This window comes from Sphaeramia orbicularis, chromosome 21 (genome assembly GCF_902148855.1).
Source record: "Sphaeramia orbicularis chromosome 21, fSphaOr1.1, whole genome shotgun sequence".
NCBI lineage: Eukaryota > Metazoa > Chordata > Actinopteri > Kurtiformes > Apogonidae > Sphaeramia > Sphaeramia orbicularis.
The window spans coordinates 48,111,722-48,134,705 of record NC_043977.1 but is presented as its reverse complement, the minus strand read 5'-3'; the positions used below and the strand labels follow the sequence as shown (position 1 = coordinate 48,134,705).

General features: G+C 39.4%; 1 protein-coding gene across 1 annotated transcript; it reads left to right on the top strand.

Annotated features, from left to right (window-relative positions):
- Nucleotides 1-148: 148 nt before the first annotated feature.
- map3k19 (mitogen-activated protein kinase kinase kinase 19) lies at nucleotides 149-22,263 on the top strand. The gene is made up of 11 exons (XM_030124103.1): nucleotides 149-205; nucleotides 1,126-1,213; nucleotides 2,496-2,609; nucleotides 2,818-2,972; nucleotides 3,149-3,180; nucleotides 13,629-15,854; nucleotides 17,824-17,922; nucleotides 18,085-18,323; nucleotides 19,560-19,812; nucleotides 21,316-21,524; nucleotides 21,649-22,263. The coding sequence occupies exons 2-11, from the start codon at nucleotides 1,158-1,160 to the stop codon at nucleotides 21,779-21,781; spliced, it is 3,516 nt and encodes a 1,171-aa protein (XP_029979963.1). The 5' UTR covers nucleotides 149-205; nucleotides 1,126-1,157; the 3' UTR covers nucleotides 21,782-22,263.
- Nucleotides 22,264-22,984: the final 721 nt, after the last annotated feature.

Sequence of the window (22,984 nt, the reverse complement as noted above, 5' to 3'; positions counted from 1 at the left end):
GTTAGCTCAGATGTAGGATGGTTCAGACATGAACAGAGAAACCAACGGGACCAGAGAAAAGCCATTCAAAGATTGAACAGAACATAGGACATACACAACATGGAACAAAGGTCAAGAATAGAACTAGAATTAAAACATAGAGACAAACACTGAATGGGGTTTTGATGTGGATGGGAAGTGAATCAACCAAAAAACTCAAACTCAGGTAAAGTCCATGTTTTGTCAGTATTCTGTATTATGTGTGGATGTTCAGGTTTGATTTAGGTTTTAAGTCTAGAAATGAAGGGTGTGTGATCCATCAGATATAAGGAACTGCTACTGTTCTTCAGGACCCATGGACCATAAAACAAAAAATCAATTTTATTATTTTATTTCTGTGGGGTAATGGACCCCATAGTTTTATAAATTTAGGACGTTAGCCCTTGTTTAAAGTGTGTTGTTTTAATTCAAGTTTACTATCTTTGGCATAAAAGGACAGTGGAGCTATTTGTCAGAGTAAATTTTACCTTGTGCAACAGTTAATTCAGCACATATGAAAGGTGATGACATTGAACATACATTTGACAATAAGATCAGCTTTTTTTCTTCTTTAAATTTTTATCAAATAGTCTATTTTAATTACAGAAGCCCAGTCTCACTATTTTCAACCATCTGGTAGAACAAACTTACTAAACTTTTGAACTTTTAAAAAACAAAAGTATAAACACACACATATACATATACACACACACACGCGTGCACACACACACACACACGGGATAACATTAAATGTGTTGTTAATAATAATGATCAGAAGTTTTTAGAATTTTATTTTATCTTTACCATTTGGAGACTACTTTTTTCAAGTTATTTTTTTCTTGTATCAGACTGTTTTCTGTTGTATCAGCTACTCAATAAGACCAGAGAAAATACGAAATATCAAAAAAAAATACACTTAGTATGGACATTTTTACCAGTCACAATGTATTAAAGACATAGTGACTCCACATAGTGACTAAAATGGTGCTTTTACTAAATGATGGAATTATATAATGATACTCTTAGGGACTCTTAAATGTGGGCTGACTGTGAACACAGGAAACACAATACAATTGTGACTGGTGGATGTTTGTGTGTCTGAAGCAGATAAGGGGACCCCCATCTGTTTCCAAAATGCCATGGAAACACTGAGAGACATCAGACGAGCCTATCAGGATGCAGGGGGGAGAAGCAGGTGGGCACTGTAGAAGCTTGTTCCTTCTAAATCCATGTATGTTGTTTTGTAGCTGCTAGCATAGCCACACAAAAAACAGTGCTCTGGGGATGGCACCAAGCTGACATGCAAACACATCAGCATCTGTTCATGCGTAACTAAAAACACTTGTGTAGGCACAAACATGTGCACCTACAACACAAACACAAAGTCTGTCCATGGTTTAGTCAGCACCACCTCTTATTTGTACACCAACAATAGAACAGTGTGGTGTCGGGTTCCACTCAGACCTGTTTGCAGGCACCTGTCACCATGTCCGGAGGACAACCTGTTCTACCCAGACAGGTTAGAAACACAGAGATGGGGAGAGGGAGCACTGGTGAATCAGCCCATTGTCTGGTGTTTGGAGCCCAAGCAACTGAATCAGGTCTAAAAGGGGAATAAAGGGCTTTGAGCCATTCTTTAGTTTCATAGCCGCAGCCCCCAGAAAATCAGGAAATGGAATGAAAAATGGCTTTGTACTCAACCAAAAAAATATATAATGTATGTCGCTGCAAACCCTGTATATGTATTTTCTCAACATCTGTGATCCAAAACTGTTTAAAATCTGTGTTTCAATGTAGATGTTGACAGTTATCGTGGTTTTCATGTTTGTCAGATATTACGTTGAATGTCCAATGTGTAAGACTTAGGGGGACTGAATTGCAGAAATGGAATATGGTAGTTCTAATTATGTTTTGTGTATATTCACATGAAAATGATAACAGCTGTGTTGTTTCTGCCCTGTTTCTACAGTAGCACATAGAGACTTCTACTGTTTCCTCCCATATTATCTGGTTTAAGGACTGAGCAAAATAATAGCTCCTTTTCTAGTTGCCTCTGTAGAGGTGAAGGTGGGTAAAGGAGGTTTTGGTTTAGATGCCACTAGGTATCACACAGTGAACCTTTAAACCAAACCATGATGTCTTTCTAATCCGAACCAAAGCCCTTTTGGTGTTTGATCCTAAAACCAAATAGAAGTGAAGGAATGTGAACTCAGAACTCTGGGAACAATGTACAAGACTTTGTAAATCCTCTAGGCTGTTGCAGAAAATACAGAAAGTTACAGGGTAAGATTTGGTTCTCAGTTACGTACATAACTAATATAATATAATATAAAGCATACCTATAGTGAAAGTAAAAGGGACTGTCAATATTTCAACTGAACATTTGTAATTTTTATAATATTGTTACTGATCATTTCGCCACTTTTCCCCACAATTTTCCCCAACCAAATAATCCTCCTGTTTCCATCCTCTGTCAGTACCAGAGGAGGCCTGTGTCTGCCCAGTCTGAATGGAAACACCAGGATCCATTCAGATGGTTCTGACCTGGTGAATACCCGTAGCCTCTGCATCCCTGCAACTCCTGCACACAGGTACACAACAACAAAAATAAAAAAACTAAAGAAAAAGACACGGATCAGTCAATCAATCAGTCAAATGTTATTTATATAGTGCAAAATCACAACATACATTATCTCTTGATACATAATATTCAGACTCAGTCTAGACCAGACTCTTAATAAGATACATGAGGACATGGAGAGCTTTTCAAGCCCATGTTTCCATTGTTGTCCCTCAAAGACAAAGAACTAGAAGTGTGGTGGCTACCTCTCCATCCTCGTCCAGTGTTCAGTGTGGGATTGAGCCCAGTCAACTAAGCAGATCAGCCCCCACTATCATGGAACCACTGCTGGGTGCAAACGCCATGAGCCAGGCCAGGGCTCACATCCACAGCCGTATGTACTGAATATATTAACTGATTTCAGCATAAGATTAGCTGTGATACCTGATGAATCACTGTGAAATTAAATATTCAGCAGAGGGTTTGGATGATAGTTTATCACTTTGAAATAAAAGTCATTTATGGAGTCCATATCTAACATGATATTTTCTCATCTTTTTGTATCTGCAGGACTTGGTTCGAGTTCTACTACTGAGCAAAAGGTAGGTTTCACCAAAATACTTCTTCATATGAGCAACACTTGTACTATTGGTTGGTGCTATGCTATTGGCCAGAGGGATGCACTACTCTCCTGTGATTGGTTCATAAAATACTAATAAATGGGGTACTCGAGAGCATGTAAGACGTGTTTGCAACCGCTCTGCTGGAATGTGTCATTTAAAGTCATTTTTGCACGCTCTTGTCAACTTTAGTCGACACCATAAGTTCTAAGTTTTTCCTAATCTCAACCCGAAAATTTTGCCATAATTATGGAAACACGAGGAAAGCCCGGAGCTGCTAAAGGAGGCCGCAACAAGCCTCCCTCCTCACCTGAGCCCGAAGCCGTCACTGAGTCAGATGCTAACGAACGCTTGCTAAAATACATGGAGGCAATGATGGACAATATGCGTACGCATATGGTTAAAGAATTTGAACAAATGATATCTGGGACAATTCATAAAGAAATTGTGGTGGCTCTCTTGCCATTAGAAGGGAAAATTAGTGCTAACAGTCAAACTATCGCTAGCTTCGAACTCGCAGCTACCGACCACGAAAATCAGCTAACTAGTTTACAAGCTATAGTAGCTTCACTGACTAATCAAGTGGACTCACTATCGCAAAAATGTGAAGATTTGGAGGGGCGTTCTAGGCTGAACAACATGAGTCTCGTGGGGATCCCTGAAGGCTCGGAGGGACCCGGTACAACTGATTTTGTTGCCACACTGCTGTGGGATCTGCTACACCTGGACAGTAAACCCATATTGGACAGGGCGCATCGGACCCTCCGCCCTAAGCTGAAAGACGGAGAGCCTCCGTTTCACCAATTTCAACAGAACCTATTTCAACAACAGAATGAAATCCTATGAAAAGCTGGAACCTCTGCCCCCCTCTTCCAAGGAAAAAGGGTCTCAATCTTCCCACACTTCACTGCCACCGTGGCTAAAAAATGAACTACTTTCACCAAGGTGAAGAAGGAGCTTCACTTATGTCCGGGTGTGAAGTTTGGACTTTTTTACCCTGCTACTCTGCGTATTACTCTTCCAAATGGACAAGTTCGCAGATTTGAAGACCCATCGCTTGCCAGGGATTTTGTAGAGAAGCACCTGAAGAATGTGGTGGCTCCAAACTCAGTCTGATGCTTATTCTGACAATTTAGGTAGAGTGTAAGTTTATAATTACTGTTGTGACCCTGTGAGTACTCTATCCTTCTGATATTACTTTGTTTTGCTGCATAGGCCAGTCCATAATTTAAGAGTTGTGTACCACTTTAGTCAACTGGCAAAGCCCTGTGGGCTCTGTTACTTTAAGTAATTAGTTATATTGTCTTTTTGTTTTAATAACAGAATGTAACAGAGGGTAACCAGTGTCACATTGAATATTCTATTCTAAGTTTATCGACCAGTGTCATATAACGGTAAATAAAATAAAATGTATTATTATTGAATATTATGAATATATACATTTCATTATTACTATTCTATGAACACTTTTGTAACACTTGTTATTTACTTATTTATTTTTACACTAAATGACTTATTTACATTATTCTATTTAATTTAGTTCTGTATTTTCTCAATTTATTACTATTATTTCTATTATTATTATTATTTTGTTTGAGGGTGTCCATAATTTCTTTAATATAAAATGCATTCTTGCGGAATATCTTTTCTATACACATTTGTCACATTCCATATGGAGATTTTAGTTGTTTTGACTACTTCTAGTGTCCTTGAAGGCTACGTTATGGGTTTTTGGGGAGGATGGGGCTTTGTGCATTCTCTTCGGAAGAATGCTTCTGCAAGATTTTGGAGTTTTTTCATGTTTTCTGTGTTTTTTGTGTTTGTACACCAACCTTTCTCTTCATTTTTTTCTTTTCTTTTTTTATTGACAAAAGGCTCACTGTGTTAATTTACTGCTTAAAAACAATGTTATGTTATCTTCAGTAGGTCAGGACTTCCGGTTCACCAGTTTTAATTGTAAGGGGCTTAACAATCCTATTAAACGCAGCAAAGTACTCCACCATCTTCAGCAGCCGAGGGCGAAAGTCATCTTTCTACAAGAAACTCACCTGAGGAACTGGGACCATCTGAAGCTGAAAAGGGGCTGGATTGGCCAAGTATTTCACTCATCTTTCTCGGGCAAGGCCAGAGGAACAGCCATTCTTGTACATAAGTCTGTCCCTTTTGTTTCTGATCAGACCATCGCAGATTCTAATGGCAGGTATGTTAATGTTACCGGTACTATTCGGGGTGTACATATCACATTAGCCAATGTCTATGCACCAAACTGTGATGATGAATCTTTTTTCAAACGCTTTTTCTCTATTCTTCCAGATATGTCTATTTACCGCTTAGTTCTAGGTGGAGATTTCAATTGTTGGCTTGACCCGGAACTAGATCGCTCTTCCACAAAAAAAGTAACACCTTTACGGTCAGCAAAGACAGTTCAGTCTTTTATGGAAGAGTTTGTGGTAATGGATTCCTGACGTTTTTTAAATCCTTCAAAAAGAGAATATTCATTCTCCTTGCCCGTACACCAGACATTTACCCGTATTGATCTATTTTTAGTTGATAACCGATTACTGTCCTTTATATCTACAGTACAGGCCAAAAGTTTGGACACACCTTCTCATTCTTTGCATTTTCTTTATTTTCATGACTATTTACATTGTAGATTCTCACTGAAGGCATCAAAACTATGAATGAACACATGTGGAATTATGTACTTAACAAAAAAGTGTGAAATAACTGAAAACATATCTTATATTCTAGTTTCTTCAAAGTAGCCACCCTTAGCTCTGATGACTGTTTTGCACACTCTTGCCATTCTCTTGATGAGCTTCAAGAGGTAGTCACCTGAAATGGTTTCCTAACAGTCTTGAAGAAGTTCCCAGAGATGCTTAGCACTTGTTGGCCCTTTTGCCTTCACTCTGCGGTCCAGCTCACCCCAAACCATCTCGATTGGGTTCAGGTCCAGTGACTGTGGAGGCCAGGTCATCTGGCGCAGCACTCCATCACTCTCCTTCTTGGTCAGATATCCCTCACACAGCCTGGAGGTGTGTTTGGGGTCATTGTCCTGTTGAAACATAAATGATGGTCCAACTAAACGCAAACCGGATGGAATGGCATGTCACTTCAGGATGCTGTGGTAGCCATGGTGATTCAGGTTGCCTTCAATCTTGAATAAATCCCCAACGGCGTCACCAGCAAAGCACCCCCACACCATCACACCTCCCCCCCCATGCTTCACGGTGGGAACCAGGCATGTAGCATCCATCCGTTCACCTTTTCTGCGTCGCACAAAGACACGGCGGTTGGATCCAAAGATCTCAAATTTGGACTCATCAGACCAAAGCACAGATTTCCACTGGTCTAATGTCCATTCCTTGGGTTTCTTGGCCCAAATAAATCTCTTCTGTTTGTTGCCTCTCCTGAGCAGTGGTTTCCTAGCAGCTATTTGACCATGAGGGCCTGATTCACGCAGTCTCCTCTTAACAGTTGTTGTAGAGATGTGTCTGCTGCTAGAGCTCTGTGTGGTATTCATCTGGTCTCTAATCTGAGCTGCTGTTAATTTGCGATTTCTGAGGCTGGTGACTCAGATGAACTTATCTTCAGCATCAGAGGTGACTCTTGGTCTTCCTTTCCTGGGGCGGTCCTCATGTGAGCCAGTTTCGTTGGAGCGCTTGATGGTTTTTGCGACTGCACTTGGGGACACATTCAAAGTTTTTGAAATTTTCTAGACTGACTGACCTTCATTTCTTAAAGTAATGATGGCCACTCGTTTGTCTTTACTTAGCTGATTGGTTCTCGCCATAATATGCATTCTAACAGTTGTCCAATAGGGCTGTCAGCTGTGCATCAACCTAACTTCTGCACAACTCAACTGATGGTCCCAACCCCATCAATAAGGCAAGAAATTCCACTAAGTAACCCTGACAAGGCACAGCTATGAAGTGAAAACCATTTCAGGTGACTACCTCTTGATGCTCATCAAGAGACTGCCAAGGGTGTGCAAGGCAGTCATCAGAGCAAAGGGTGGCTACTTTGAAGAAACTAGAATATAAGAGATGTTTTCAGTTATTTCACACTTTTTTGTTAAGTACATAATTCCACATGTGTTCATTTATAGTTTTGATGCCTTCAGTGAGAATCTACAATGTAAATAGTCATGAAAATAAAGAAAATGCGAAGAATGAGAAGGTGTGTCCAAACTTTTGGCCTGTACTGTATGTGTAAGTATGAGGCCATTGTTCTTTCTGACCATGCACCGCTTTTAATGGACATTAAACTGAGTGTACTATCAACGGAGCATCCACTTTGGTGACTAAATGTATGCTTGTTATAATAATAATAATAATAATAATAATAATAATAATAATAATAATGGATTGGATTTTATATAGCACTTTTCTAGACACCCAAAGCACTTTACATTATTGATCCATTATTTATTCACTCTCACAATCTCCCTCTGGTGGTGGTAAACTACATTCGTAGCCACAGTTGCCCTGGGGCAGACTGACGGAAGCGTGGCTGTCAATTTGTGCCTACGGCCCCTCCGACCACCACCAAACATTCATACGCATTCATACACCAGTGTGAGTGGCACTGGAGGCAAGGAGGGTGAAGTGCCTTGCTCAAGGACACAACGGCCTGACTAGGATAGAGCGGGATTCGAACCGCCAACCCTTCAGTTATTGGAGTTATCTCGAGACAGATTGACTTTTTTTTAAATACCAACAGAACCTCAGGCGTGTCTTTCACTCTCCTGCGGGAATCACTCAAGGCGTTTCTCAGAGGAGAGATAATTTCGTAAATGCATTATGAGAATAAAGTAAGGTACGAAAAGTTAAGTTCTCTAAGACAACAAATTTTACAGCTAGATAATATATACGCACTCTAAACCTCACCAACTATATACAAAGAACGGCTTGTATTACAAGCTGAATACGACACACTTATGAACCAACGTACCACCGAACTAATGCTCCAGTCAGGAGCGCAGTTTTTTGAGCATGGTGATAAGGCCGGTAAACTACTAGTGCACCAGATTCGGCAGGCATCGGCTGCTTGCCAAATACTTAAGACTGAGTCCAATCAAAATGAAACCACAGATCCATCTCAAATTAATCTGGTTCTTAAGGACTTCTATGAATCGCTATACTCATCCAAATATACCCCCTCAAATGAGGAACTAAATAATTTTTTCTCTGGCTTAACTATCCCTACTGTTGATCAAAAAAACTGCCAGTAATTTAGGAAAATCTACTACCGTCTCAGAGCTTAATACAGCTATACTGTCCCTTCAAAGCAGAAAGTGTCCAGGCCCTGATGGGTATCCATCAGAGTTCTACAAGAAGTTTAAGGATAAGCTTGCCCCGCTGTTGTTAGATATGTATAACAAATCATTTGTACATGGAGTGTTACCACAAACACTTAACCAGGCTATAATTTCACTTATTTTAAAGAAGGACCTTCACTGTTGTTCATCATACCGTCCCATAAGCCTTTTAAATATAGATTTCAAATTATTGTCCAAAGTTCTAGCTATGCACTCGAATCTATCCTACCAAATATCATCAATCCAGACCAAATGGAATTTATTAAAAACAGACATTCTTTCTCTAATTTAAGAAGGCTGTTTAATATTATTTACAATACCCCGCCCCCCCCCCCCCCCAAAAAAAAAAAAATATTCAAACGAAGCCTTAATATCCTTAGATGCTGAAAAGGCATTTGATCGAGTAGAGTGGTCATACCTCTTTTATACGATTAAACAATTTAGCCTTGGATATAATTTTTTATCTTGGATTAAATTTCTTTACTCTAATCCATTGGCCTCAGTCAGAACCAATAATACTATTTACTATATACTCTGACTATTTCCATTTACACTGTTCAACAAGACAGGGGTGCCCTCTTAGTCCCCTTTTATTTGCGCTGGCAATCAAACCTTTGGCTATTGCAATCCGTTCCAACCCAAGGATCACAGGCATATACCGGCATGGTCTTGAAGCAAAAGTTTCTTTATACGACAATGATTTACTTTTATACGTTTCAGACATGAACACAACAATTCCAGCTGTTCTGCGCCTACTCTTGGACTTTGGACAATTATCAGGGTATAAGCTTAATTGAGGTAAAAGCGAGCTTTTCCTTCTTAACCCAGCTGCTAATACCTCTTACCTACGTGACTTTCCTTTTAGGATCGCTCATGATGGATTTGTACACCTTGGAATCCAAGTCCCACATAAACCCACATAAGACTTATTTAAAACCAGCTTTGCTCCTTTATTATCAAAAGTTAAAGAGGATTTTGAACGTTGGTCCTTGCTTAAATTGTCTTTAGATGCACATATTAATTGGGTTGAAATGAATATTCTTCCTCATTTTTATATTTATTCCAATGTATCCTGCTTTTCCTACCTAGCTCTTTCTTTAAGCAGTTGGACTCACTTGTGTCCGAATTTCTCTGGGATAAAAAAGTCTCTAGATTGTCTAGACCAGGCATGTCCAAAGTCCGGCCCGGGGGCCAATCACGGCCCGCGGTCAGATTTTATACGGCCCACAGCTTGGGTTTTATAATGTATTATTTATGGCCCGCTTGGACTGTTGAACTGAGTACATGAATCATAAAAGGTTCCAAATGCAGTTCCTCCTTTCACCTCATGGTGGCAGCACCACTCTAACTCTATCTGGCTCTGTGACCTTGCCGTGAACCATTTTCGCTAATTTCTAACCACGGCGCCTGTAAATAAAAAAAAAGGAAAGTTGACAGTGAGGGCCGCCGCTTCCAGGAGAGATGGGAATTACAATTTTTTTTCACTGAAAATCGAGGTGATTGTGTTTGCCTAATTTGTCGAGAGATTGTTGCCTTGTTTAAGGAATTCAATGTAAAGACACACTAGCAGACAAAACATGCTAACACATACGACAAGCTAGCAGGGAGTGAGCGTTCTGAAAAAGTGAAGCAAATCAAGCTGCTTTAAACTCACAACAGTGACTCTTCATGTGAACCAGTGAGTTCAGTGAACTCACCACCAGGGCAGGATACCAAGTTGCCAGGTTAGTTGCCTCTAACTGCTGGTGTTATGTACTTGTAGATGTGACACAAATATTACTTTCTGAATGATTTTGTGAAAGACAAGAGTAAGAGTCATATGTTTTCATCTTAAACGTTAACAGACTTTACATTACTGAGTAATATATGAGTAATGAGTACTCATATAAGTCATGTTTAAAATGAATGTGGGGTTAAGATTTTTATCAACTTTTTGTAAGTTTCAGATACTCCACACAGTTTGTTCTATGTTATCTGACTCCAGATGTGAAAGGAAGGCAGAATTGTTTTTTTTTTTTGTTTTTTGTTTTTTTTTAAATTTGTTCACACCTGAGTGGCGTAGATTTGGTTACATTGCCATTTAAAAAAATTATATTGTGACAATGAAAATAAAATTATTGTAGAACAGCGCATTTATATGTAATTTTTACTGTTTAAAAAACGTCCGAAGGGACCACTGGCCCCTGGCAATCTCCACATTATCAGATCTGGCCCTCTTTAAAAAAAGTTTGGACACCCCTGGTCTAGACAATACTTGCAAAGACCTAAACTAATGGGAGGAATGGCTCTACCTAATTTTAGACATTATTATCGGGCCTCTAATATTCAAATTTTTAAATATTGGCTTCAAGCGGACAGTAGTTTGTCTGTGAACTGGGTGGTCATGGAGGAAATTTCGGAAAAACCAGCATCACTTGCAGCTCTGTTATATTCACCAATTCAGTGCTCAACCAAAGCCTATACAGAAAATAGAATAGTCAGAGAGTCCCTTAAGATTTGGACTCAATGCAAATGGTATTTTGGTCTGCAGCTTTACTCACATAATGCCCCACTAGCGGCTAATCATGTATTTCCTCCGTCTTTAACTGATAAAGCCTTTTCAATTTGGTCAAATCTAGGTATACGGAAAATTAAAGATTTGTTTGTTAATAATAATTTTGCTTCATTCCAACAACTTTCAAACAAATATTCTCTCCCAAAACAACATTTTTTCAGGTATTTACAAGTTCGTAGCTTTGTTCGTAGTAATTTTTCTACATTTCCTAATTTACCTGAAGACTCCACATTGGATTCCCTGCTTTCACCCATTTCTAATTTGAAGGGGTCCATTTCATTCGTTTATAATCAAATATCAACTATACATTCAGTCTTTCTTAATTCTCTTAATTCAGTTAAAACTCTCTGGGAGGAGGATCTGGGAGAAACTATATCAAACGACAGTCTTTAATCTTAAAGCGGGTACATAGATCATCCATGTGTGCAAAGCATTCTCTTATACCGTGCAAACTAGTCCATCACATCTACTGGGGCAGCCATGGCTCAGATGGTAGAGTGGGTCATCCAATAACCAAAGGGTTGGCAGTTCAAATCCCGCTCTGTCCATGTGCTGTTGTGTCCTTGGGCAAGACACTTCACCCTCCTTGCCTCCAGTGATGCTACTCACACTGGTGTATGAATGCGTATGAATGTTTGGTGGTGGTCAGAGGGGCCGTGGGCGCAAATTGGCAGCCACGCTTCCGTCAGTCTGCCCCAGGGCAGCTGTGGCTACAAATGTAGTTTACCACCACCAGAGGGGGAATGTGAGAGCGAATGAATAATGGATCCACTGTGTGCGCTTTGAGTATGCATTCATAGAAAAGCGCTATATAAATCTAATCCATTGTTATTACTATACAAAATTTTGTTTATCTAAAATGTACAATAACATATCCCCAGAATGTGACAGATGTCATCAATCCCCGAGTAATCTTATTCACACATTCTGGTTATGTCCACAGCTTGTTGACTTTTGGACCGAAGTTTTTTCCATCATCTCTAATGTGATTGGTAGGAAAATTTATCCAAACCCCTAGAGTGCCCTATTTGGGATTTTTGTCGGGACACTTCCCCTCTTCACCTCTCAAAGTAATTCTCTTGCATTTATGACTATTGTAGTGAGAAGGGTGATTGTCCTGAAATGGAAATCACCACAGCCCCCTTACTTTATTCACTGGCTCAGAGATGTTTTATATTTTCTCAAATTAGAAAAAATTAGAATGACACTTTATGCCTCTGCTGATAAATTTTCACAAATCTGGAATCCTTTGTTTCAGCTAGTCAGGAAAACAAATTTCCCCTTTGTTCCAGATTGATCTTTATGGTAATTCTTCCACCTGGTCCTCTTTTTTTGTTTTTTCTATTCAGTAATGTACCTTGTGTAACACATATCGCATTGATAGTCTAAATGTGAACTTTTCAAGACCTTTTTTTGTTTGTTTGTTTGTTTGTTTTTTTTGTTTGTTGTCTCTGTTTTGTGTTTTTGTTAATGGAGACGGTTGGTGTACTTGTCCTTGTTCTTGGGTTTGTTTGCATGTAAAAAAAAAAAAAAATGGAAATTGTGCAACAATTTATTTTCAACTGATGTCACATATGATACAGTGTTTGTGTTGCCCAATTTCTGTAAAGCTCCAAATAAACAAAGGTTGGAAAAAAAAAATGCTAATAAATGAAATATGTGCTGATACCACATATCACCATTAGTATCTCACATTCAAATACTAAGAAAGGAAATGCAAAAATACACAAACGTCAGCATTTACTTTCTTTATGTTCAAGTACTGTATGTCTGTTATCCATTTGTAAAACTCTTAATGGGGCTTAGTTAATTAGCTCAGTGTCCACACAGCGTAAGCACATGGGTCAAGGTGGACTTGGCTATGTTGCTTGTTAATGTTTTCTTAAAGTGCTTTGCTGTAGATGAATAGCATAAGTTTGTCTCAAAGACCATGTCCATGGACATGGTTTCATTAGGTTTGTACCACATTTATCAAACTGTCCAACTAATACTAAGACTAATACTAAATTATGTACATGTTCATCACATTTAAAAAGGTAGTAATTTGGGGATTTTACATTACATATCAAACAGTTTGTAATTGTGTTTCATCATTAAAATATTTCACCTCTAAAGCTATACATGATTTCATCAGCTCTTCACAAGTTTTGCATGGTATAAAAATGTGAAAAATAGCTACTTACTAAAGCTATCTGGTAGACACAGAAAGGCAAGAGGTAGAATGTTTTTCCCTAAATGTAAAGCAGTAGGAATTGTCTCCTATTTCATAATTAATACAAAAAATTTAGAGTAGTGTTGGTCAGATAACAGTTTTTAGTCCATCATGGCCAACACGTGTAGCTCTACTGTCATTTGCTTTCAGTTTCTGTCAATAAAATTATGCAGTGTTACAACCAATCACAGCAGACCTCCTGTTGCCATAACAACTAATCAGTGAGCATTTTCTCGGATGATCCATTCCAGTACCAACCTGTGCTTTTGTTGTCATTCTCTTCATTTCATCTATATTAGACATAGCAACTATACTGCTGATAATTTGTTTTTTCACTTTCACAGGGATTCGTACCAGTGCTGCATCCAAACCCCAGGACTCCAAAGAGCTTGGCCCCTCTGAAGGTCAGGCCCAGAGACAGTGGGGCTCCAGTGCTTAAACACCATGTTCCCCTGAAACCCATCAGCCAGAGGCCCCTCTGCTCAAGGGTCTGGCTAAGGAGAGGCAGGTCATCCTGGGGCAGCCCACTCATCAACTCTCCTTCTGGTAAGGGTGGAAGTGAGGAAAGTGGGTCCAGCAGTCACAGCAGCAGCCAGAGTTCCATCAATCTGGAGGAGGAAGATGGTGGGGATATCCACAAGAAAGATTCTGATGACAGCCATGTAAGGTTTGTGGGAGAAAGCCTGTTGGATCATCCAAATCATGTCGGATACACTGACTGCAGGCTTCAGAAGGTGACAGAGCATTTTAGTATTGGACCAAGGAGGACCCCCATACCACCAATCCACAGATCAGATCAGAACAATGAAGACAAACCTATCACTCAAACAATTAATTTACTTAGCACTGAAAAAAGTCTAAATTATGAAGGGAAAGTCTTATTAATGAATTTCAATCATCAATCCCAGTTGAAAATTACCTATGCACAACATGAAGACACCGTGGGTCACATTCAGGACACTGTGAATGATGATATACCAATCACATCAAAAAACCTTGTGGTCTGCACTATAGAACCTGAGACTCTGGACAGTAATGGGGTGTGCTATATTAATATTGACCACAGTGATGCTATAGCATCCTCTGGAGGGAATTACATTAATGACCAACAGCATGTAAAACAGGAAGCAAGAACGATGCAGAATTTTTTGAGTGGAGAAACCCATCAACCTACTCCCACCCTCACTAAGGAAGTAAAAGTAAACTCTCCCGCAGTGACAAAAGCCTTGTTTTTTACCCCAGCTGTAAACCAATCACTATCAGTGGATGTGGTACAAAAACCAAACAAGAGAAAAGTTAAAACCATTAAATCATTATGTAACAATGAGAGAAGAATGAGCATGAACTGTGAACTAAGAGCAAATATCAAAAGTAATCAGTCCTTAGTGCACAGAGACCAAAACCTCTTGAATCAGAACAAATCCAAAAGCAATGTGAAGTACTCCTCATATTCCACTCAAGTCAAACCTGATTTAATAATTGATGGAGATGTAGCGCTTACAAAAATGAAATCAAAGCTTAAATCCGTGATGAGTTCTCATCGTAACACTGATGTCCCATCAGGCCAAAAAAAGGCTGTGGAGGTGCATCATCTGCAGAAAAGAAACAATCTGGACAAGCTGAATCGAGGCCAGCAGCATTTACAAGTAAAGGAGATGAATACTTCACAGCAGCTAAAGAGACATGGAGCAGCTGGGACACTCAGATCCAAATCTGCTGTGGACTTGATCACTTATAAAGACATGTTTCAGCCAATACAGAGTGGGGATGAAGGACCGGCCATTTACGAGATGTTTGCTGGTCCGATCTATGATAACCTGAGGGTTTCTAGTTCATGTGAGAAAAGTAAAGGCAGACAAGTAGAGTCTGCGCCGTCCAAAAAGACACCACCAAACCACAAAGCCAAACACAGACCCGTGAAACATGCACAGAGTAAGAGGAGAAGCCCAGGGGAGAGTACAATGGTTTCTGCTAAAAGCAAACCAAGACCATCAAAGGTAAAACCTGCTCTTATCTCCGTGTCCAGGAGGGCCACGCAGAAACAGGAGGGACTGCATAAAACTGGAGAGCATATGAAGACAGAGGTAGTTCCAGAGGATGCTGAAGTTTATCATAATACTGCAGTAGGCAAGGATGAGGATCGTAACTTATCGACAATAGAGGAGGTTCATTCTAAGTTTGGGTCTGAAACACTCAGAACTGACCACACATTGACCCAGGCCCATGGTTTGAACCAGATGCAGATGAATATGCAGATGGCAGCAGATATGACTCCACCAGAAACCAGAACTCAGACCGGCCTTCTCCCTAGACTCGAACTATCTCAGAGCCCCCAACAATCCAAGATCAATACTTGGACCTCTTCTTTTGGAAACACCATGTCACCGGTTTACCAGAGATTTTTGGATGAATATGGGGATGGGCCTCTTACAGATGATCTACTCCAGTGTTTGGCAGAGGAATTGATCTCATTGGATGAGAGGGATGTATCCCTCAGCCCAAGTTCAGGCAACACGGAACCAAATAAAAAGGAGGCCAACTCTGCTTCAGGAAGAAGTACGTCTCAAAAGGTAAATATTTTCTCAGCTTCACCAGAAAGGCTGCGATTTTCATGGGGTCTGAACCAGTGCACACACAGCCCTAAATAATGTATTTATACTTTCTAGGCCTGTAACAATACACAAAATTTTCGGTTTGGTACATTTTCGGTTTGGAAAGCCATGGTTTGTTTTTTTTCGGTTTGGTATGGAAAGAAAGAAAACCCCTCAAAATGTCTTTAATGCATTTATTATGAATTTTTGAACATTTCCCCTCCAATTTTTGGAGACAATAGAATATAGAAAAAACAGGAGTAATATAATTTTGCTGCTATAAATCAAATAGAAAATAAAATAAAGAAAATATTACTAAATGTATTTTAAACATTAGTATTTCACTCTTCCCTGAAAGGTAGTTTTGAACAAACAACAAAAATCAAATCACAGTTCTGTCAGTTCACATTCTGCATAAAAAATAACAAAAAAAATTCCACATGAAGTGCAACATTAAGAAGAGGGCAAACTCTTATTTTCTTTTAACAAACTGAATAGCAATATTGACAACTAAATAAACCGAATTATTTATATTAGGACAGCTAACAAACTGTTCAGGCCACTTTGTGTATTTCTGTGTGTGTGTGTGTGTGTGTGTGTGTGTGTGTGTGTGTGTGTGCGTGTGTGTGAGAGAGAGAGAGAGAGAGACAGACAGACAGACAGCAAGTGTAAGTGTTTGAGAACTACTGTACATAGGACGCAAACAACGTTGGCCTTATCAACGTCTCTTTCCCCATTGTTGTCTTTCACCTGAACACAAAGTGATCCCAAATGGCACCGTAATGATGACAGAGGGTCTTCAGTCTCTTCCTTCCAAGTTGACATCATATTTGTTGTTTTTTTAACCTTATGGCAGCTGCTATTTCGTATTTTTCATAAATGTGCGCTCCTTCAATATGTCCGTGTGGAACTTGGGTGGATTGAAAGTTCCGCATTGACCGACGTCTTTCATTCCTTTTTCTTTTTCTCTACATAGTGTGCCATTTCGGTACAGCTGTGTACCAAACCGAACATGTGTGTACTGAAACAGTTTGGTTCTGTATGTGTACCATTACAGGCCTAATCCTTTATCTACATTTTCTGACTGACCCTTGGATAAGCTCTTCCCAAGGTCAGCCACTGGCCAATCCTACACAAGCAAACATTACTAAGGAGGTCCATCAAGTTTTCAGAAAAAAGATTTAAATGCTAATGAAACCTTCAAGTCTGACGTCAGAGCATACAGAGTTTAGATGAAGGCGTTGTATTATTTCACTTTACTGAGGCCAAAAGCTTTGACGATTGCTTTTCGATATAAATGAGATAGTGTGGAAGAGCTCATCACAATTTTTTTCTCCTTCACCTTGGATGCATAGAACTAGATTAATAGAGAGGACTTTGGTTGTATTTCCTTAGATATAGATCAGACACTTGAGACACTTCAGGAAATAATAGCAAAATTCTGTTGTTACACTGATATGTCACAGAAGAAAGACCAAGAAAGGACCATATGCATTTACAATTTAGCTTTAATTTGAAGAATAAAAAGCCTTTGTTTGCTCCAAAATAAGATAGTAACTAATGTGAGATCACTTAGCACACAGTTACTTGAATTGTTATAATTATGTCCTCCTAGAGACCCAGGAAAGTAATATTTTTGGCTTCTTTTATATATATATATATATATATATATATATATATATATATATATATATGTATATATATATGTATATGTGTATATATATATATATATATATATATATATATATATATATATATATATATATATATATATATATAAAATTGTACTGATTGCAAACAGCCTGATGTAACAGTTTTTACTGAACTTCCTTTGCAGTGGACACCGTTTGGTTTTGTTTAGTAAAACTGTGAATCTTCTCCTCTACAGAAGACTAAAATGCTTCACTGGGTCTCAGGAGGATATGATATCCACTGTGTTTTACTGCAGGGATCTTCTGTATGCAGTCCAGTTCTTCATGGCTCTGGGTTCAGTGACACAATAACATGGACAAAGGGTGAAGTTCTTGGCAGAGGGGCCTATGGGACGGTAAGTATGCTGACAGCATAGATGCTGAGCAGATAAATATGTGGATATGCTGCTTTCTTTCTTTTACTGACTCATCAGACATGCTCACACCACATGAATCATGGTCCATGTAAGGCAGGTTCTGGTACTTGGCTAACTGGTGCATTACCTACTTCTTACCAGGTGTACTGTGGCCTGACCGGCCAGGGTCAGCTAATCGCTGTCAAGCAGGTGAACCTCGACGCCTCTGATCCTGACACTGCCAAGAGGGAATACTGTCGCCTGCAAGGGGAAGTCGAGCTGCTTAAAGCCCTCTGTCATGTCAACATTGTGGGGTTTTTGGGGACGTCGCTTTATCAGCATGTGGTTTCTATCTTCATGGAGTATGTTCCAGGAGGATCCATTGCCAGCATCCTACACAGGTCAGGCTGACCTCAGCAGCTAATTTACAAAACACATCTGTCAAGATATTAGGGTGTATTCACACCAGGAAAGTCCGATAGTTCACTTGCTTTGGTCCGGGCCAAATTTTTTTCATTTTAATTTTTTTATTTGGTGCGGTTCGCATTCACATTGTACATTTTTGTAAGTGGACCAAAATCTGTAAACAAAACCACATGTGCTGAGGTCGTTCATCCATTGGACAGAAATGAGCAGTGTCGATTAAAGCGCTCAGTCCAAAGTGAAAGGAGAGAATCATGGAAATTTTGCGTGCTGTTTTTGTTATCGTCATAGCGGTTTTTACAGATGCAGGTGTTTTCACAAGTGTTTGAGCAGCAAGAGCGTTTGATGCAACATCAGGTTTACAATATTGTAGAATTCATTTCTCAGTGACGAAGACACGGGGCCAGACAGCTATGGAGGACAGCGCTCATGTGTGCACATCATGTTGTGACTGTTGCTCTTATTCACGCAAGATGTAACAGGTATGAAGTATATCCAAACACTGTTATCAAAAAGCATTAGTGCTACATACTGCTTACCTATGTGTAGCTATCCTATATCACCGTTAAGTTTTGCCAGGTACAGAATTCTGCAGGTAAAGTTTGCTGGGGGTGATGAACTCGTTTATTATTTTTTCTTTTCAAGCACAACAGACAAATCTAACCGTCATCCTAATCATTCTCTCACTGAACAAGCTGAAAACGTCGGAGTTTTTATGTGTCCTTTCTAGCAGTTGTGTTATATGGACATCTGCCCAGATGTCCAAAAGGCAGCGTGTCTCTTCCAAGCTCCAAGTTTGACCACGGCTCATTTTCAGCTACGTAGCCTATTCTCACTCTGAGTGGTTCTCTGGTCTCTGGTGAACCTCTGTTGTCCATAATGGTCGACACACGATGGGAGCTTGTTAGGTACAAAAAAAACCAACTGTGTCGGATCGGGTCCGGGCTGCTTTCACACCTCAAACGAACCGCACCACGGTTCGTATGGAACCGTGCTGAGACCACCTCTTCAACTGGGTCTCGCTTGTTTGGTCTGGAACAGAGTTCGGTGGTTTTTATTCACACCAGCCCAAAAGGTCCAAACCAAGGGAGCAAACGAACTCTGGTCCATTTTAAACAGACCAAACAAGGCAGGTGTGAATACACCCTTAAGCAGTATGACAACATACTCAGGGTAGTGTCCCAGTTGCCAATAAATTGTACCGCTGCCCTCAGGTTTGGTCCTTTGCCTGAGCGAGTACTGGCCCTATACACTCATCAGATCCTGCAAGGGGTGGCCTACCTTCACCTGAACAGGGTGATTCACCGAGACTTAAAGGGCAACAATGTCATGCTGATGCCCACTGGTGTCATCAAACTTATAGACTTTGGCTGTGCACGCCGTCTCAACTGCTTACACCAAACTGCCAGCAACAGTGGAGACCTGCTCAAGTCTGTTCATGGCACACCTTACTGGATGGCACCAGAAGTACGTCTATTTCACATTTTTAAGTACTACTAGCTATTACAGCAGAATTCTCTCCAGCTGTGTGACTTATTTTAGCTGTGCTGTCAATAAATACTACTTTTAAGTGGTCTTGCAGTGCCATGCATAGGTCTAGACACAAGGTTTATCTAGTTTGCATGTCTTTGTATGTATCATCTCAAGTGGCACTAAGCACAAAATGCATGAAACAGTGCCTTTGCAAAGGGACTTGGGGTAGATCTTGTTTGGAACATTAGGCAACGGGGATGCAAACCATGACGCCATAAAATTTGGTTAGAGCAAGGTGTCATGCAGATGACGGAAGGGATTATTTAGTCACCTAAAATTCTGCTATTTCAGAATAATTTGAAAGATTATTCAGAAATAATACAATTAAAAACAAAAAAAAAAAAAAAAGCTCCAACAGTATGGACAGGGGGCAGCAGCAGCATTAATATGAATAAATGGCAGATTTTCTTTTTTTATGTTTGACAAGTATTTTCTGTTTTTCTGTCTTCCCTGCACTTTATTTTTGTATTTACCCACGGTGGGATAAAATCTTATTTTATCTTATGCAGTCCAATCCACTGCAGCAGTAGATTGTTAGCATTTTGGTGTTACATGCTTTATATCAGTTTATGAGGATGAATTGAAACCCTGAAGCTCTTCTCAAAACCACAAGAGTCCTTTGACAAAAACATTTCATTTTACCAGGAGAAGTTTCTGTTCTACGCCAATACTGCCAATTGTTGTGTGTAGCTAAGTTAGTTTCATCAATGGAATCTGATCACTTTTAGCTGAGTTTTTAGCAATTTACCACACACTACTTGAAATGTTATAGCAGACATATTATATTATATCCCGTAAATGTGTATATTTTTGCTTCATTAAGATATCACGTGTTTAAGTGAGATGCAAACTGCAGTTAGCAGGGCAAGAGCTGAAGTTGTTTAAAAAGAGTTAAAAACAAAACAAAACAAAACAAAACAAAAAAACTAGTAAAGCACTCAGAAAGCACAGACCTCTGCCAAGGCAGATCAGCCCCCCATCCACACCACCACCACCACCACCAAAATTTAATCACTTGTTCCTTGTGCCAGTATCAACATTTCCTGAAAATTTCATCAAAATTTTTCAGAGGTTTCTTTTTGTTCTTACTTTTTGGGTTATGTTTGTTGTGTGTTTACTGATATGAGTCACATAATGTTATAAAAAATATGCAGCTCTTTATATCATCAAATATTTGTATGTATTTTGATTGCTGTAAGAACTTTAAAAGTTAAAGGAAATTAAAATGTTGCTGAGCATGTTCAGTTGATTGAAAACTGAGGATGTGATATATTGCCATGAATCAAAAATGTTTTTTTATTTGAATCAGACAGCAAAACTAATCAAATCATGAAGTCATTACATGGTTTACACAGCGATGTTAACACTTGTATAAGTTCTACTTTTGTCTTTTCTGTTCTTTGAGTGGTATCCCTTTTTATTTATTCTCCTCGGTAGGTTATCAATGAGACAGGCTATGGCAGGAAGTCAGATATATGGAGTGTGGGTTGTACCGTCTTTGAGATGGCCACAGGGAAACCACCACTAGCGCACATGGACAAGATGGCTGCCCTGTTCTACATCGGGGCTCAGAGGGGTTTGATGCCCACTTTACCAGACACTTTCTCAGAAAATGCTAAAGACTTTGTGAAAATATGCTTGACGAGGTTAGACATGTGGTTCCTAAGCACAAAAACTGTCTCTGGAACCTTTTCCTTTTCTAAATGAGTAGCTGTGTTTCAAGATTACTTTCAATCAAGTTTGTCTTTTTGGTTTTTCTCTCATTTCCAGTGACCAGGCACATCGGCCATCTGCAGATCAGCTGCTCAAACACTCATTTATTCCCAGAAATGAAGCTGAAGGACATGCTGAAGCAACAAAGAGCAAACCCTGCTGTGGCCACGAACAGGGACTGTGTGGATGACAAGAACTTAGACTTAAAAGAAGAAAGATTGTAGACTGATGAACCATTTAAGCGTTCTTTTCTGATGCTGAGAGAGGCTGGAGCCATTAGTTGATACAGAGTTGGAGGTGTTGGGGTTTATGTCATAGACCCTTCTGGAAGTTACATTCTGAAGTAAAAAGAGTAAGGGTCAGTCCATCTCAGTTCACCCAATGAGTAAAACCCCACCTCCTCCAACTTTGATGAAATTTGGTGTATGAGTCATTAATAGCCAAAAAAGCCAAACTTTACAATTTTAACTTTATCGGACCAACGGTTTTCAAGATATTCAAGAATATAAACTGGATGTAACAAGAAGCACTTTTGTCCAGTGTATTTCATTTGCTCCAGTAGTAGAACTAATTGATAGAACAGAGGCCCTATGGAGCTCATTTCCTTCCAGCGACTCATAAATCACGTAACAATAAACTCTGCAGAGATAAAAAATAAAACATTGCCTGACTGTTGTCATTTTCCACTGTGTCTGTGTGTTTGTTGTGTGTTTGAGGGTTTTATTTTTATTTTTTATAGAAATTCTGCCTCCACAACAGCAGGTGATGGTAAGGGTCTACTCCTGTTATACTGAGTTCTTCTGATTATATCAGCTTTGATTAACTTTTTTTTAGATATTTTAAGTATCTAATGATGACAGCAGTATTTGATCTTTGACTGTTTTTTTTTTATATCTCTCTAATAGAGCTTTAAAAGCAGGTCTGTCCATGGAACCCAGCAGTGGTGGGCCGTCAGGGCCAGCAAGGCCTTCTCTGCTGGCCTAAACACTATCAGAAACACTGACCTACATTAACAATCTAAATTCTAATATTTGTTCCATAAAATTGTATTAATTTATTCCCAATAGGCTATTCTCTTCATTTCTTAGTGTTTCTCTTGGCTGCACTGCTTCCAGTACGTGGATGGGGATGTAAGATATTTTGTCCAATCAGATTTCATTGTCTGTGTGCTGCCACGGTTAATCTTATCTATAATGGGCCTTCAAATTCAGAGTTCAAGTGAAATAAATTATAGGTTGTTAAACTAAAAAATAGAGTGAGAGAACTGCATGAATGGTTTATGATGGGAGGACAGTTGAAACATTTCACTATAAAATACTTTGTTCAGTGTGTCAGTGTTTATATGTATTTACAAAGCCACATTCAGTGATGCAAATAAAGCTTCAAGTTCACT